Raw genomic sequence first — 16,416 nt, forward strand, 5'->3', positions numbered from 1 at the left:
GGTGGATGGGGAGGGCCTATGTGAAGAGTAGAAACTTAAGGGTAAGAGGGAAGACATTGGAGAGCTGGGAGGAGGAGCACTCCAGAAGGAGAGGAAAGCAGGAGGCATGAAGGCTTTTGGACTGCCAGCAGGAAGGGGCTTGGCTTGCTGGGAACAGCATGAAAGCTGGAGCCCCCTGAGTGGGGAGTGGGAGAGGAGTATAGGCTGAAGAGGGGAAGAAGGGCAGGGGCCCAGTCCCACACCATCTTGTAGACTATGCCAGGGCATTTGGATTTTATTTTGAAGCCACTGAGGAGTTTTAAGGAAGAGAGTGATGAGATCTTATTTCCTTTTTTTTTTTTTTTTTTTTTTAAATCAATTACTCTGGCTGCTTATGAGCAGTAGATTGTAGTGGGGTCGGGGTCGGGGGTGGGTAGAGCCTGGAAGCAAGGAGACCGGATATTCAACTAGGAGCCTGATAATGAGGGCTTGGACTAGGTTGGTGGTTTTGGAAATTGAGGGAAGTGGATCAATAGGGAGATGTTTTTCAGAAACAACCTATAGGACTTGAAGATGGATGTGGGGGCAGAAGAAAGGCACACTGACCCTGGGTTTCTGACTTTCCCAACTGGATGGAGAGTAGTACCATTTATTATGTTACCTGAGGTAGCTGACGGGGGAAGAATCAGGTTGAAGGAGCAGTTTTTATTTTATTTATTTATTTTTTTAAAGTATATTTTTATTGATATTTCACAGAGAGGAAGGGAGAGGGATAGAGAGTTAGAAACATCGATGAGAGAGAAACATCGATAAGCTGCCCGCAACCAAGGTACATGTCCTTGGCCGGAATCGAACCCGGGACCCCTGAGTCCGCAGGTCGGCGCTCTATCCACTGAGCCAAACCGGTCAGGGTGAAGGAGCAGTTTTTAAAAGCTTGAGGTACTGTGCTCGCTTCGGCAGCACATATACTAAAATTGGAACGATACAGAGAAGATTAACATGGCCCCTGCGCAAGGATGACACGCAAATTCGTGAAGCGTTCCGTGGTTTAAAAAAAAAAAGTTTGAAGTACTGCCTGGCCTGTGTGGCTAAGTTGGTTGGCGCATCCCCCGTGCATCAAAAGGTTTCAGGTCAAAGCGGGCTCGATCCCCAGCAGCCGAATCTATGATTCTCTCTCATCATTGATGTTTCTATCTCTTCACTTCCATTCCTCTCTGAAATCAATAGAAATATATTTTTCAAATCATTTTTTTAAAAGAAAGGGTGTGTGGAGCCTCAGAAAGCTGTGTGGGGGCTGAAGGGCAGACCCTAAAGGTGACTGGGGCATTCTGGCCCGCAAGGCCCCACGCTCTCCTCTCAGCTCACACCCACTCGCCGGTGTCTTTTAGTTTCCCCTGGTCTTGGATGCACCTGTCTTTTCTTCTGGGACTGGTTCCTTTCTGGCTCCAGGCATCTTTCTTACCTCAGCGCACTCTGGCTTTTCCAGTTCAGTGGGAAGTGAGAGAAGGTCTGGGACCAGCCCTGTTTCCCTCGTCAGACAAACTGCACCCAGGCATCCAGTGGCTCAGTTTCCCTGGTCGCCATTCTTCACCCTTTGAGCCTGGGACTGGCGATCTGCATATGTAAATGATTAATTAGAAATAATTACGGGCTGAGTCAGCGGCTCCACTAGAAATAGAACCCAGGCGTCTTGACTCAGAAACCTGGGGTTCCCCCTACCGCCCAGCGGACGCGGCGTCCACCCAGCGGCCCGGACCCTTTTGGGGTATTGGAAGCTGTAACAGAGGTTTATTCCTCCGCGGCCCCCTAGCGTCTCGCCGCCCTACGCGCAGCTGGACCAGACGTGGGCGGGGTGAGGGCGGGGCCTGGCCGGGCCCGGGGCGGGGCTTCGGGGTGGGCGGGGCTTCCTGGAGTTCCGGAGTCGAGTCGCTGCCGGGGCTGGAACGGAGATGCAGCCGCCCTCCCGAAAAGTGAGCTTGGCCTGGGACGGGGGCTCTCGGCGGGCTGGGGTTGTGGTGGGATCCAGGGGGCACCCGACTCGCGGTGGGGGACGAGTAGTAGGAAGGGGTCCGAGCCCGACCCAGAAGTAACCGAGGAAGCAGCTCGGCCCCTCCCCGGCCCCGCCTCCTCACCGCTGCCCGCGCGGAGTGTTTTTCAGGCCCCCGCGTCAGGGGTCTTCTTCTTTTTCTTACCCCCGAAGGTGAAGCCGGCCCAGGAGGTGAAGCTTCGCTTCCTGGAGCAGCTGAGCATCCTTCAGGCTCGGCAGCAGCGGGAGGCGGATCTGCTGGAGGACATCAGGTAGACGCTGTCCCCCTCCGCGTAACCCCATCTTCCCGGTCGCGCTCCGCCTCTTCTCCGACGTACTTGGGGCTGGGGGGTGGGGTGGGGGAGAAGCTGGTGTGAAGAGCTCGCCAAACTTAGCCCATTCACAGCCCTCACCCTAGGCCTGCCTCTCCAGATACCAGATTCCTCCCACCCCAATACGTGCATAAACGCACAGGGACCCTCCCTCAACCCTCTTGATTTCACAGCACTCTTCCCTCCCCATCACTCTTAGGACAGAAACCCCTTCCCTCTTCCAGACCTGTTGGAAGGCTGGCAGACGGTGTACCCAGGCCCCCATCAGTCCTCACCTGCAAGTCCACAGATGGTTCTCCGAGGGTGGGGAGGATCCTGCTGAGGCTCTGAGCAATGAGATGAGGTTGACCTGTGTTCCAGCTGCCTGCGGTGATCTCAAGGACTCTCTGTAGTCTCATTGCCTCCTGGTGCACACTCTAGGCCTGGCTCCCGTCTTCCTCCTGCCCTGGCTGAGCAAAGGATTAGGGGTAGAAGAAAAGGACCAAATAGTAACATCCCCTTCCCTCCCCCCTCTACCCCCCATCTCCACAGATCCTACAGCAAGCAGAGGGCAGCCATTGAACGGGAGTATGGGCAGGTATGGGACTCCTTTCCCTCTAAACCTACCCTTTTGTTCTAGCCTCCTTTACACCTCCACACATACTCCTGTTCTGGTCACGAGCAAATGCCTAGAGTCAGGCAGATTTCTATCAAATCCCTTTTGTGCTATTTATTAGATGTTGGACTACCCTGGTAGTAGTGTTCAAGTTACATAACCTTTCTTGGCCTCAATTTCTTTCTCTGTAAAATGGGAATAACAATCATTGTTCCTTCATGTAGGGTTGTTGTAAGGGTGGAATAAGTTAGTGCCTGTAAAACACAAAGTGAGAGGCACATAATATACATCTGGTGAGTGGCATTATTATATTCTCATCCCATATTCTCCCAGTTGGGGGGAGTCTTGGAAAGGGAACTGGGTCTGATGACTTTTCCACCAGGCACTCCAGAAACTGGCTGGGCCATTCCTGAAGAGGGAAGGGTACCGGAGCGGAGAGATAGACAGCAGGTGGGTCCCACGGAGGGGGAGGACAAGGGACCAAGAAGGGATGAGGGCTCAACCCCAGGAACCTGTGGGGATGAAGGCCCAGTGAGGGAGGAGGGCATGTGAGCTGACACAGCAGCGGGAGAGGAGCTGACCCAGCAAGGACACTGTCGGTGAGGGTGGAGGGCATGAGTGATCCTTGTGGCTGAGCTAATGGGCTGATCGATTGAGGGCTCCCAGACAAGGGGGAGGGGAAAGCACTCTGTCTCCCATGGTGTTGGGGGTGGGTGTTTTGTGAAGCTTTGAGTGCGCCCCTCCTCAACACAGACCTTCTCTGGGGAGAGGCAGGATTGTGTTTGGTGCCTGGCGCTGTCTGCTGGATGCCACCGTGGCTGGGGGCCAAGCCCGGCTCCAGGCGTCGGACCGATACCGTGACCTGGCAGGGGGCACAGGGCGGAGTGCCAAGGAGCAGTTGCTGAGGAAGGTATGGCTCAGTAGACGGGGGTGAAGGAAAGGCTGGCTCAGGGCTGTAGGTGATCTGGGTCAGGACTCTGTGTGTCCATTCCCCTAGGGGGCAGAGAACCTCCAGAGGGCACAGGCCGAGGTGCTGCAGTCTGTCCGGGAGCTGAGCCGAAGTCAGAAGCTGTATGGGCAGCGGGAACGTGTGTGGGCATTGGCACAGGAGAAGGCGGCTGATGTCCAAGCCAGGTGGGGTCATAGGGAGTTAGTAGCCTGGGGTGGGGGTGAAGGAGTGGCCTAATCTTAACTCTTCTCTCTTTCCTGCATAGGCTGAACCGAAGTGACCATGGGCTCTTCCACACCCGGACCAGTCTCCAGAAACTCAGCACCAAGGTTCGGGGATGCAGGCGCACATTGGGGCAGGGAAGGGGTGGGTAGAGTAGACAAGTGGTTTGCAACCCAGGGGCATAAGTGTGAGAGACTGGGATGCATTCAGGCTTCCCTATTTCCTCGGTGGGTGACCTTGGTTAACTTGATTTCTTTGAGCTCATTTTCTTCATCTATAAAATGAAAATAGTGCCTTTATTTTTCATTCTTTTAATATGCATTTATTGAGGACTTCTGTATACTAAGCACTGTTCTAAACACTGGGATTCAGTGGAGAACACTACCAATGGAGTTCCTGCCCTCATAGCCTGGTCAGGAGAAACAGATAGTAAAAAAAACAAAAAACAAATAATCACATTAAGTGAAAATAAAACAAGGTGCTATGATAAAGGATAACAAGGGGCTGTAATTTAGAGGGACAGCCTCTCTGAACAGGTGGCCTGAGTGTCAAGAAGGAGCCAGCCATGCAAAGATCATGAAAAGGCCAGGGGAAGAACATTCCAGGGAGAGGAAATGGTGCAAAGGCTCAGAGGCAGGAATAACTTTGTAGGCTCCAGGAACTCAGAGACGGCCAGTGTGGCCAGAGCACTGTGAGCGAGGGGACAGACACTGAAAGAGGTCAGGGAGGTTGCAGGGGCCAGCTCCTGTTGGACCTGGTAGACCACGGTAAAGAGCAGCTGGGATTTTATTTCAAACTAAAGGCCGGTGCACAAAATTCATGCATGGCAGGGGGTCCCTCAGCCCGGCCTGCACCCTCTCCAATCTGGGATCCCTCAGGGGATGTCCGACTGCTAGCGGGATCAGGCCTAAACTGGCAGTCGGACACCCCTCTCACAATCTGGGACTGCTGACTCCTAACTGCTTGCCTGCCTGCTTGCCTGATCGCCCCTAACCACCTCTGTCTACTGGCCTAATGCTCCTAATGGCTCCCCTCTGGCCTGGTTGACCCTTAACTGCCCTCCCCTGCCGGCCTGATAGCCTCCTAACTGCCTTCCCCTGCCGGCCTGATAGCCCCCTAAATGCTCTCCCCTGCTGGCCTGATTGCCCCTAACCACCTCTGCCTCGGCCCCTGCCACCGTGGCTTTGTCCAGAAGGACGTCCGGAAGATGTCTGGTCTAATTAGCATATTACCCTTTTATTAGTGTAGATGTACACAGATGCCCCTGGAGGATGTGTAAATTTTCAAGTATAGTGTCAAGCATCTCAATAATGTTAGAATCTATTCTGGAGCTGGTTGGCCTTGGAAGGACCCTAAGGGTTCAGGGTTCATGTTGACATCCTGTTTTCCCCTCCTAGCTCTCCACACAATCGGCCCAGTACTCCCAGCAGCTGAAAGTGGCCCGCAATGAGTACCTGCTCAACTTGGTGTCCACCAATGCCCACCTTAAACACTACTACCAGGAGGAACTGCCTGCGCTGCTCAAGGCCAGTGTTAGCCTAGACCCCCCTGCCTCTCAGTGGGAAAGCGGGGGGTAGGGGTGGGGGGGGGTGGGGGGAGGAGGGCTTTCCCTGCTTCCCATCAGCAGCAGGCTGGGTGGTGTTAGGGACCTAGCCTGCGTAGAGTCGGTAGAAAATACATAGTTGGGTTCTGGTTCTGCTTCTGACTGGTTGCATGACATTGTACAGGACACTTAACCCCTCTGAACCCCAGTTTCTTTATCAGGAATAAGCCCTGCTCTGTCTCTTTTTAAGACTAATGGGGCTCAAGGGAGAAAATGGATGTGAAAATGCTTTTTAAATGGTTAAGTACTGTGCACACTAGGGCTTATTATTAGAAGCAATTAATAGTGTCTCATTCCTTTCCTCTTTCCCATACCTCATGCCCATCACCCATCCAAACCTGGACAGAGAGCCTGCTTTGTGGTAAAGGCCTGGGGGAAGGGTGGTGTCAGTATCTTGGGGTTCTTTCCAGGCCCTGGTCAGTGAGCTGTCGGAACATTTGAGGGACCCCCTGACCGCATTGAGCCGCACAGAGCTGGAAGCAGCAGAGACGGCCCTGGACCACGCCCGCCGTGGAGCACAGGCAGCCTCCCAGGTGCGGCTGTGCCCTGTACGAGCTCCCCAGAGATGCTCTTTACTCTCTCTCCAAAACAGACCACCCACTGCGTGTCTACTCCCTTTCTTCTCACCTTGTCCTTGCTTCCAAGAGGGGACAGGCTTGGAGAGGGAGCCAGTTCATGACTGACTGACTTCTTCCAACCCCTAGGTAAGCTGGGAGCAGGATCTGAAGCTCTTTCTTCAAGACCCCGAGGTATTTTCCCCCATACCGCCTCAGAAGTTTCAGCCCGCAGGGAATGACCAGGTGAGACCTCCCTGAGGGTTGGAACCAGGCCAGATATAAAGGGGACTATAGTTTAGGCCTATCCCCATTATCCTTCTGATGATATTAACTTAGTAAACTTAAACCGTGGAGAGGGGTTTCAGACTGCAGTTCACCTCCCTCCCACCAGGCACAAACTAACACACCTAATTCCACCTTTCTGTCTCTTCACTGCGCTATCCTCTTCATTCTACATCTGTCCCTCAACTTGGATCCCATTTCTGGAACTCTCTGTGTCTGTGTTCACATGAACGCACACCTGTGTCCACGGTCATAGGTGTGTTCCCCACCTCTTTGTCCCTGTCCCTGGAGGTCAGGACAGAGAGCAGTAAAAAGGAGGGAACGGGAGGGAAGGGGAGTAGAGAAGGAGCAGCAGCAGGTCCTCCCCACAGCCCTCGCCCCCCCATCATTCAGGTATGTGCCTTGGAGCTGGAGGGGGTTACTGGAGGTGTGGCTGGGGAGAGTGACCTGGAGAAAGAGGTTCAGCGCTGGACGAGTCGAGCTGCCCGAGACTACAAGATCCAGAACCACGGGCTTCGGGTGAGGAGGGGGGTGCAGGTGTCACGGGTGGACAAGGATATCTGAGAGACGGGGATCCTGGGGTCACTAGGGATGTCCTAATGCAGGCAGGAGGGGAGGGAGAGGTATTTTAAGCCAACAGTGTGGCAAAGTAGTTAAGAGCACAGCTTTTGGAGCAAGACCCACCTGGGTTCAAATCCTGCTCTGTTGCTTCCAGGTTATGTAACCCTGACTAAGGGAGTGACTTAACCTCTCTGCACCTGCTTCCTCATCATTAAAGCAGGACTATACTAGCACCCACCCCATAGGGAAGATCAAATGATATAATGCAGGGTCCTTAAACTTTTTAAACAGGGGGCCAGTTCACTGTCCCTCAGACCGTTGGAGGGCCGGACTATAGTTTAAAAAAAAGCTATGAACAAATTCCTATGCACACTGCACATATCTTATTTTGAAGTAAAAAAGCAAAACGGGAACAAATACAATATTTGTATTTGCATGTGGCCCACGGGCCGTAGTTTGAGGACCCCTGATATAATGCATATGAAGCCACTAGCAAAGTGCCAGGTCCATAGTAAGTTGTGTCCCATAGTATCTCCATCACCCTGTCCTCTGCTTCCCATCCAGGTGCTGCAGCGGCTGGAGCAGAGGCGGCAGCAGGCTCCAGAGCGGGAGGCTCTGAGCATAGAGCAACGGCTGCATGAAGTAAGGCAGAGCGTCCTGCGGGCACAGGTGAGACACCTGGGGGTTAGGGTCCTGAGATCCTACCTCCTCAGCCAACAGCCTCCTCCTCTCCTCTGTCTGATGGTGGGAGGAGGTAGGCAGGAGGTAGAAGGTGGGCACATTTGGGGAGGCTCTACTCACCTCCCCAAAGCAAGCCCAGCCAGAGACTTGACCCCCTTCCCCATGCCAGGTGAGCCAGGTGAAGGGGGCTGCCCGGCTGGCCCTGCTGCAGGAGGCTGGCCTGGATGTACAGCACTGGCTGAAGCCAGCCATGACCCAGGCCCAGGACGAGGTGGAGCAGGAGCAGCGGCTCAGCGAGGCCCGGCTCTCCCAGAGGGACCTCTCTCCCACGGTGAGTTCCTTCTGCTCCCTACCCACACCCACCCAGGAGGATAAAAGTCCCTAGTGGAGGGCAGGCCCAAAAAAATCGGAATCACAACAGTACCTAAATCAAAGAGTTGTTCTGAGGCTTAAATGAAATCACTTAAGTATAATTCTTCACATAGTTTATAGCATAGAGTCCTCGACAAACTTATATTGAGTATAGGATGGTGGTTATGAGCCGAGGTTCTGGGGACAGACCGTAAGTGATTCGTCACTTATTAGCTGTGTGATCTTGGAAAGTGACTTAACCTTTCTGAGCCTCAGTTTTCTCATAAGTAAAATGAGGTTAATAGTTATACAAAGTAACAGTGGGTTATGATGAAGTTTAAATAAGATCTGTATTAGCACTGTGCCTGGCACATAGTAAGCGCCCAGGACTCTAGCTCTGCAGTCACTGTCAGTCTTACCCTGCCCTGTGGTGATTTTTCTTGCGACATCTGGTGAACGGATGGGTGGTGCTACCTTGGAGGAGGATGGAGGAGAGGGAGATACAGTGGGTGCTTGAGAGTGACAGTGACGTCTGTTCTCTGTTCCCCTCCCTCCAGGCTGAGGATGCTGAGCTCTCTGACTTTGAGGATTGTGAGGAGACTGGAGAGCTCTTTGAGGAGCCTGTCCCCCCAGCCCTGGCCACCAGACCCTTCCCCTGCCCCGCACATGTGGTCTTTGGCTATCAGGTGTGAATTGGGGGGTGGGGACCTCAGATGGGCAGGGATGGGGGACAGCCAAGTCCTAAATCCTTCCTTGTGGGGCCAAGGCAGGACATGAGGATGAGCTGACTATCACAGAAGGCGAGTGGCTGGAGGTCCTAGAGGAGGGAGATGCCGACGAATGGGTCAAGGTGGGTATGGACCCTGGGCTCTGACCTTGGGAGTTGGGGGCAGTGGGAGGGACTTCCCGGTGGCCCACAAGGACTCAGCCAGGCAGAGCTAGAAGCCTGAGTGGAGGAGGGTCAGGGCCATGGATATTATCTGTTCTCATTGCTGGGTGAGCAGGCTCGGAACCAGCACAGCGAAGTCGGCTTTGTTCCTGAGCGCTATCTCAACTTTCCCGACCTCTCCTTCCCTGAGAGCAGCCACGACAGCAGCATGCCCTTAGGGGCAGAGCCCACAGGTAAGCAAGGAGAATTCTGGGTCAAAGGATGCTGGGTATGGAGAAGAGGTACTGAGTGGTTGTGACCCTAAGGTGTCATGGTCCTGGGCATCACCACGACCTCCACTCCTCACCACCTCTCCCGGGTTTCTGCAGCATTTCTGGCTCGTGCCCTGTACAGCTACACGGGACAGAGCGCAGAGGAGCTGAGCTTCCCTGAGGGGGCACTCATCCGCCTGCTGCCCCGGGCCCAGGATGGAGTGGATGACGGCTTCTGGAGGGGAGAATTTGGGGGCCATGTTGGGGTCTTCCCCTCCCTGCTGGTGGAGGAGCTGCTTGGTCCCCTAGGGCCTTCTGAGTCTTCAGACCCTGAACAGGTGAGGCACCCTGAGTTGACCCTCCTATTCCATTGAGACCCCATGTTCATCTTAATGCTCCCTCCCCTCTCCAGGTTGACCTCCCATTAGTGGCTTGGGCCTCCCCATCTCCTCTGGCTGGGCTGAGAAAAGGGAAACCAAGGCAGTCTTCCTAAGAGTTTGGTGGTGCTACTTTAGTGCTCGATAGATCTGAGTTCTGATGCCTATTACATTACCTTGGGCAGTTGTTTGACCTCGCTGAGCTTCTTTCTTTACGTGTCAAAAGGGAATAATACCTACTTCAGCAAGCTAACTATCCCTACTATGGATAATGGCGGTAAAGCCCTTAGCACGGAGGCCCACAGGAGGTGCTTTAAAATACAGTACTTGCCCTAGCTCAGTGGTTCTCAACCTTCTGGCCCTTTAAATACAGTTCCTCATGTTGTGATCCCCAACCATAAAATTATTTTCGTTGCTACTTCATAACTGTAATGTTGCTACTGTTATGAATTGTAATGTAAATATCTGATATGCAGGATGGCCTTAGGCGACCCCTGTGAAAGGGTCTTTTGATCACCAAAGGGGTCTCGACCCACAGATTGAGAACTGCTACAGCTGGTTTGGCTCAGTGGATAGAGCATTGGCCTGCGGACCAAGGGTCCTGGGTTTGATTCCAGTCAAGGGCATGTATCTTTGTCGCAGGCTCCACCCCAGCCCGGGCCCTGGTCAGGGCGCCTGCAGGAGGCAACCAATCGATGTGTTTCTCTCACATCAATGTTTCTGTATTTCCCTCTCCCACTCTCTCTAAAAGATCAATGGAAAAATATCCTCGGGTAAGGATTAACAAAAGTAAATTAAATTAAATTAAAAAAATAAAATACAGTACCTATTGTTATAATGCAGCGGGAAGAGTATAGGAGTGGAAGTCAGGAGACCCTGGCTCTAGCCAGGACTCTGCCAGTAACTGGTTCTCTGATTTTGGATAGATGGCTTAATCTGAGTCTTGCCCCTAATATAGGAATCGTAAAGATCCCTGCCTCATAGGGTGGAGGTGAGGAGTGAATGAATTGGTGCACATGGAGTGCTAGCAGAATGCCTGGGACATAGTGTCAGTACACAATGGCTATGGAAATGAGTATCAGCTACAACCCCCACCCAGATACAAGCATTTCGCACTCTTGGTACTGGGGAGTGATGGGACAGGAACCGAAGATGGGATGAGAGGACAAGCTGGTGAAACCTTCCCATGTGCCAGAAATAACTGTGCCCCCTCATCCTCAGATGCTGCCGTCCCCTTCTCCTCCCAGCTTCTCCCCTCCTGCACCCACCTCTGCCTTGGATGGGGCCCCTGCACCTGTCCTGTCTGGGGGTAAGTAGAGGGAACTAGGGGTTTTGGGAGGGAAAGAGGCTGGAAGGAGGAATCTTGGGATGCCTGGATTACGCTTGGCTCTTCTCCTCGCCCTTGGGAACCTCTGCCATCAGGCTCATTGAAGCGTGATAGTGAGGAGAGCTTCGGCTGTGAGGCCAGGCCGAGTGTTCCCACTCTACTCCATGACTCCCTAGTGTGTGATTTGGGGTGAAATGTTTAACATGTCTGGGTCTTTACAGAGTGGAGTTGTTGTGAGTTAAAAAGATGTCTGTAGAGCCCTAGCTGGTTTGGCTCAGTGGATAGAGTGTCAGCCTGCGGACCGAAAGGTCCCGGGTTTGATTCCAGTCAAGGGCACATGCCTAGGTTGTGGGCTCAATCCCCAGTGGGGGGCGTGCAGGAGGCAACTGATTAATAATTCTCTCTTATCATTGATGATGTTTCTCTCTCTCCCCCTTTCCCTTCCTCTCTGAAATTAATAAAATCACTTTTTTAAAAAGCTGTCTGTAGAGTGTCCAGCACTGTGCCTGGCACATAGCAAGCAGGCAAGCCATGGCTTTGTTCTCATTCTTTTAAAAATTAGCCAGCTTCTTCTACAGCGTTTTCCCAATACACATCCTCTGCTCTTAAGTCTTTTTGAATGTTGCAAACACCTGGGTTTGTGTCATGATTTTCCTTCTTGAAGTGTTCACCTTTGCTAAAGCCTTCCGGTACTTACACTCTCTTCACAGAGCCTCCTTCCATAGCTCACTTGGAGTGATTCAGCACTCAATCATTCATTGTGCTTGTTGTGTTTCATTATTGGGTTCCAGGCAACCACTGGGGGTGGGGGTGCTTTGGCTCCCACCTCCCCTTCTCTGAAAGCTTGTGCAAGGCTGATTATACAGTAGGTGCCTGTAAGTGTTGAGGATGGATAGACTGATGGACTCTATGGCCAAGTTGGTGACTATTTGTTAATTCAACAAGTATTTACAGAGTGTCACTGTCTTAAGTGCTGACGATATAGCAGTGAATAAAACAGTGAAGACTGACTTGTGGTTCCTGTTTCCAGACCAAGACCTGGACTGTCCTGGACCCCTGGACATGATGGCGCCTCGACTCAGGCCGGTAAGAGCCTCTCCCTGGAGGAGACTGTGCAGAGAGGGGTCATTCCAACTTGTCCTGTTTGGTCTGTAGGGATGAGGGAATGAACAGGGACATCCCCAAGAGGCCTCTGGAGCACTGACTGTGTGTTCCCTACAGATGCGTCCACCGCCTCCCCCACCAGCTAAAGCCCCAGATCCTGGTCGTCCAGATCCCCTCACCTGAAGCCAGGGGTACTACTGCCCCCCAGAGATGCTGCTGCTGCCCTGTCTCCGTGCTGTCAGAGACCACCCTTCAGTGATCCGGAGTGACACAGCCAGAAGCTGGAATCCCCCCCATTTCTGCTCTTATCTCCAGGGGTAGAAACTGCCCCTTTCCCAATTCTGGGTCTGGGACTCCTCCTTTTCCCCACATTGTCCATTCTCTTACTGTCTCTAGGGCTTGAACTACCCCTTTCTTTTTTTTCCACCACTCTAGCTCTAAAGTGGTGAAATACCCTGAAATCTCTGGGGCTGGACCCCATACCCCAAAGTCTTGAGTGGCTCTGGACAGTGTGTCTCTACCCTGGCTCTGTGACCCACCCCACTCCAGATGCCAGGACCACAGGGCTTGGGGGCTGGGACGGGGCGGACCTGTCAGAAGGAGTTGGAGCCATTATGTGAAACAACTGTAATGGTCTGAGCAGATTTATTGACAGTGAATAAAGGGCAGGGGGCCTAAGGTGCTATTGCTTTAGGGGGCCTGATCCCAGTTGCCACACTCTAGCATATGGAGCGAGGTGATGGGGAACGTGGGTCAGGCAGCCTGTTGGCAGGCAAGGAAAGGGGACTGAGGGCCAGGGCCGGGGGTGGGGGTGGGTGCCTTCTCCCAGTGTCCTCCAGGCTGAGACCGATTAGGACCGGTCCCTCAGCTGGGGGCAGTGCTGTCCAGTGGAAAGGAGGGGCTTCATGGCCACCCAGCCCCTGGCTCTGCAACTGGTAGTTCCTCGGCAATGAAGAAGGAGGCTTGGGGAAGAGGAAGGATAATAGTGTTGCCTCCCAGTCAAGTTGTATTCCAGCTTTCCCCTGGAGGCTGTGGCACCTTCCCTGTTCCCTGGAGCGCATGCCTGCTCCCCACCACCAAACCAAAGACTATGTAGCAAAGGAAAAGCCTGCAGTCTACCTTGGGGGTACAGGCAGCCAGCCAATGGGCTTAAGGAATGTAAGTAGGGGGTGGGAGGATGAGATTATCTGACTTGAAGCCCAGGCACACTTACCTCACACACCTTTTGCTCCCCGTGCTGGAGACACCTGAGTGAGAGGAGGGGCCAACAGTAGGAGAATAGGGTGTGAGTCATATCAGTACACCCCATCTCCAGAGTAAAGGGCAGTAAGAGCTCAGCCCACCACAGCCCTGGCCATGTCTTTATACCTGGTGATCTGATGTGTCCGGTTTGTTTGGCTGTCCATTGGCCTCTTGACTGGCCAGCCCTGGGCTTGGGCCTCTCCCTCCAGCTGCCAGCGGTGACTCTGCAGAGGCTCCAGGGTTCCCTCCAAGGGCACAAGGGACTAGGTTGCTGTCCCTGAGTCCATTCTGCACTGCGGGGCTGGCAAGGGCCTGGGGCTGTGGCCTCTCAGGGGGCAGGCTTTCCATGGCTGGCATCCCTGCCCTGGACTGCCCTTCCCCAGACCCTTGGCTGCCCCCTGGGTCCTGCCCCCCACCAGACCCCAAGCTCCTGTCTGTGGGGGAGCCATCATGATGCTCATGCAGTCCATAGCGCCTCTCAATGTGTGTCACCCGGAACCTGGGAGGGAAGGGAACACTGGGTCTTAGGATCACAACTCGGGGGCTGCTTGGCCCTCCCCTCCAACCAGGGATATCTTTGGTTTGATGGCCACTTCCCTCTAGCCTCGGGCAGCGGAGATGTCAGATTGTGGGGCATATTGTATAACCTACTCTTGCTGTAGGTCACAATCCAGGAGTAGAGAGGTGGGGCCCACCTTTGGAGTCAGGATCCCCCACCTCAGCCTCCCCGCTGCGGCACTCTATCCCCACCTGCCCACAGAGAAAACGGTGGTCTCCCCAGGCCGGGCACGGCTCTTTCCTTCCTTGGAGCGTCCCTGACGGACAAGTGGGGGCCTCTTGTTGCGGCTGCAGTGGATGCAAGGGGCTGCAGAGCCCAGGTGCACTGTGTGATGATGGGAGGGGGCTCCATCCTGCAGGCTGGAAGTGGCGTCCACGCTGGACAGTAGAGAGGAAGGGAGCAGGGGTGACATTGCCATTTCTCTTCCTGTTCTGTTTGTTCTGTTCTTTCGGCGTGCTCCTTAAGCCTCCAGATGCCCACTTGCCCCAGGCCCCAACATTCTTTTCTGTCTTTATCCAATAAACTCAATATTAAGATGGTAGTGATCACGTGTTCTCCTTCCCAGAGCTGTTTTCTAAGAAGAGGGCAGTGCTTAACCCAAAGGAGTGGCACAAAGGGTGAATGGAAAGCTTGATGATACCCAGAAGGGAGGTATGATTTGAAGGACTTGAGATTTCTATATAAACGTCTTTCTTTCTATAGGTCAGCCAGCTTTGCCCTCCCCCGACCCCAAACATGCGAGGAGACTGGGAGAGGACTGTGCTGGAGGAGAGGGTACTCTCCAAGGCAAGCTAAGTCATGCTGGCCTTTGTTTCCAGCTCACCTGGACAGCTGCACTGTCCCTTCTCCTTCACTGTCCCCCAGCATCTCCTTCAAGGCCTCAGCATTGGCTGAGGGGAGAAGGAAAAGAAGGAGTCAGTGGAGGTGGAGGTGGAGGTCAGGGCAAGAGAAAGTCAGGGGTGGGGGGTGGGGCGCTTACACCCACCTTCATTTTGGATGATACAGCGAACAATCCTCTCTACTGTGTCCTCATTCATGTCATCGTCGTCAGCTAAAGGAAGAAAAAGGTTGACAAGGAATTGGAAGTAAGTCAGCTTTGGGGGACATTACCAGGTGGCTCCTGTGGCTTATTGCTCAAGAAATAAGCGTGTGCCTATTGGTCATCGTGCTGGGAATTAGCATTTCAGGGGCCAAGGCAGAAAAGATGAGAAGTCAATGGGAGCCCAAGATTACCATCAGTGGGCCCTACCCACCCATGCTGCCTTCTCTAGCCTTGCTTTCAGGGCGGTGTCACCCCACTTGCTGACCCAAGGAAGCATCACTAGGCTTTTTGAAGGCTTGGTTGGGACTTGACTGGGTCTTTTTGAAGGCTTGGTTGGGACTTGTTGGCCAGGAAGGCAGACAGAGGTGTGGGGACAAGGGTAAGGAAAAAGGTGACTGAGCCGGGTTCTAGGCTCCTCACTCACGGGGCTGGAGCTGGGTGTCATCAGGCTCCGAGGCCCTGGATGTGCGGCAGCGGTAACCCTTCTTCTTGAGCACGTGGCAGATCATGAAGCCCACGAGGCCCATGAGGAAGAAGACCAGCACAAGCAGGAAGAGCATGTACAGTCCATGTTGGGGTGGCTCCAGGTCAGGCTGTGGTTCCGCCATGAGGCCCTGGGGGGCGAGCGCGGGCCAGGGCGCCTCCCGGGGTTTGGGGGCTGCAGCTAGGGTTGGGGGAGGGATGGAAATGCCATCCTCAGGATCTGAAACAGGCAAGCCTCGGAGGTCCAGCCACCCCGCCCCTCCCCCCACACCAGGGAGCTGTCCGGGCCTGGGGTGCTGGTCAGGACCCTTTCCCCTGCTCCCGCTTTCCCGACGCCCACAGCGTTCCCCTTTCCAGTTTGTCCTGCGCTCCCGTCCCTTCCAAGGACACTACAGAGCGAGATGGGACGGAATTCGCAGGCGGTCAGCGCAAGAATCGCGCCTGAGTCAGCGTCCGCACCTCCTCCGCCCCGGCCTGAGCCAGGCCTCTGCAGCCCCTCACTGATCTGTACTCCAGCACCCGCCCCCCTTTCGGTTCCTCCCATTCTGACCATCTGGCCCACCCAGTACCGGTGGTTTGGTTCTGGCTCCGGCTCCGGCTCCTGCTCGGGTTCCGGCTCCAGGGGCGTCCTAGTCCGGCTCAGGGCCCCCGACGCCCTCCCGGCTCTCATCCCTCTCTTCCTTCCCCTCCCCCCTTCGCCGCCTCACCGGCTCCGGGCTGCGGCTGCAGATACCGGTGCCGCGGCAGGCGGGGGGGAGGGAAGGATGGAGAGGGATGCCGCCTGGCTGGGAGCAGCGGCAGATTCCCGACAACTCCGGCCCCGGAAAGGGGAAGAGATGGGGTGCGCCGCCGCAGCCACCCTGGGTTCCCAAAAGCCTTCGCCCGACGCCGGCCCAGGACCAGGGGGCGGAGCGCAGGTGTGCGGGGCGCAGAGCGAGGGCCTTGCGCGCTTGTGAACGCAAATGTGGTGTGCGCGTGACTGCGCCGGCCCCCCCCCCCCCCCC

At 54.5% G+C, this 16,416-nt stretch overlaps 2 protein-coding genes and 1 non-coding gene across 8 annotated transcripts; 2 read left to right on the forward strand and 1 right to left on the reverse strand.

Moving 5' to 3' along the window:
• The first annotated feature begins 923 nt into the window (after positions 1-923).
• Positions 924-1,030, forward strand: LOC118659374. Its single transcript, XR_004968510.1, has one exon. It is a non-coding gene; the product is annotated as a U6 spliceosomal RNA (small nuclear RNA).
• A 786-nt stretch (positions 1,031-1,816) lies between these two features.
• On the forward strand, positions 1,817-14,429 carry FCHSD1 (FCH and double SH3 domains 1). 5 transcript variants are annotated; one of them, XM_036312606.1, is made up of 20 exons: positions 1,817-1,949; positions 2,180-2,277; positions 2,869-2,914; positions 3,315-3,382; positions 3,686-3,842; positions 3,930-4,066; positions 4,147-4,210; positions 5,501-5,629; positions 6,117-6,239; positions 6,411-6,506; positions 6,939-7,064; positions 7,671-7,775; positions 7,957-8,118; positions 8,696-8,824; positions 8,905-8,988; positions 9,143-9,260; positions 9,396-9,616; positions 10,877-10,964; positions 12,013-12,068; positions 12,204-14,429. In XM_036312606.1, exons 1-20 carry the CDS (start codon positions 1,929-1,931, stop codon positions 12,267-12,269), a joined length of 2,094 nt encoding a protein of 697 aa, XP_036168499.1. In that variant the 5' UTR covers positions 1,817-1,928; the 3' UTR covers positions 12,270-14,429. The 5 variants fall into 5 exon arrangements, with proteins under 5 accessions (XP_036168499.1, XP_036168500.1, XP_036168504.1 ...); XM_036312607.1 differs by having other exon boundaries at positions 3,707-3,842; XM_036312609.1 differs by lacking the exons at positions 1,817-1,949; positions 3,315-3,382.
• Positions 12,913-16,393, reverse strand: RELL2 (RELT like 2). Of its 2 annotated transcripts, XM_036312614.1 has the most exons (8): positions 15,982-16,393; positions 15,354-15,593; positions 14,873-14,938; positions 14,711-14,777; positions 14,079-14,264; positions 13,455-13,827; positions 13,300-13,333; positions 12,913-13,048 (listed from the first exon to the last, which is right to left on the reverse strand). In XM_036312614.1, exons 2-7 carry the CDS (start codon positions 15,535-15,537, stop codon positions 13,301-13,303), a joined length of 909 nt encoding a protein of 302 aa, XP_036168507.1. In that variant the 5' UTR covers positions 15,538-15,593; positions 15,982-16,393; the 3' UTR covers positions 12,913-13,048; position 13,300. The 2 variants fall into 2 exon arrangements, with proteins under 2 accessions (XP_036168507.1, XP_036168508.1); XM_036312615.1 differs by lacking the exons at positions 12,913-13,048; positions 13,300-13,333 and having other exon boundaries at positions 13,413-13,827.
• Positions 16,394-16,416: the final 23 nt, after the last annotated feature.

This window comes from Myotis myotis, unplaced genomic scaffold (assembly GCF_014108235.1).
Source record: "Myotis myotis isolate mMyoMyo1 unplaced genomic scaffold, mMyoMyo1.p scaffold_m19_p_6, whole genome shotgun sequence".
NCBI classification, from domain to species: Eukaryota; Metazoa; Chordata; class Mammalia; order Chiroptera; family Vespertilionidae; genus Myotis; species Myotis myotis.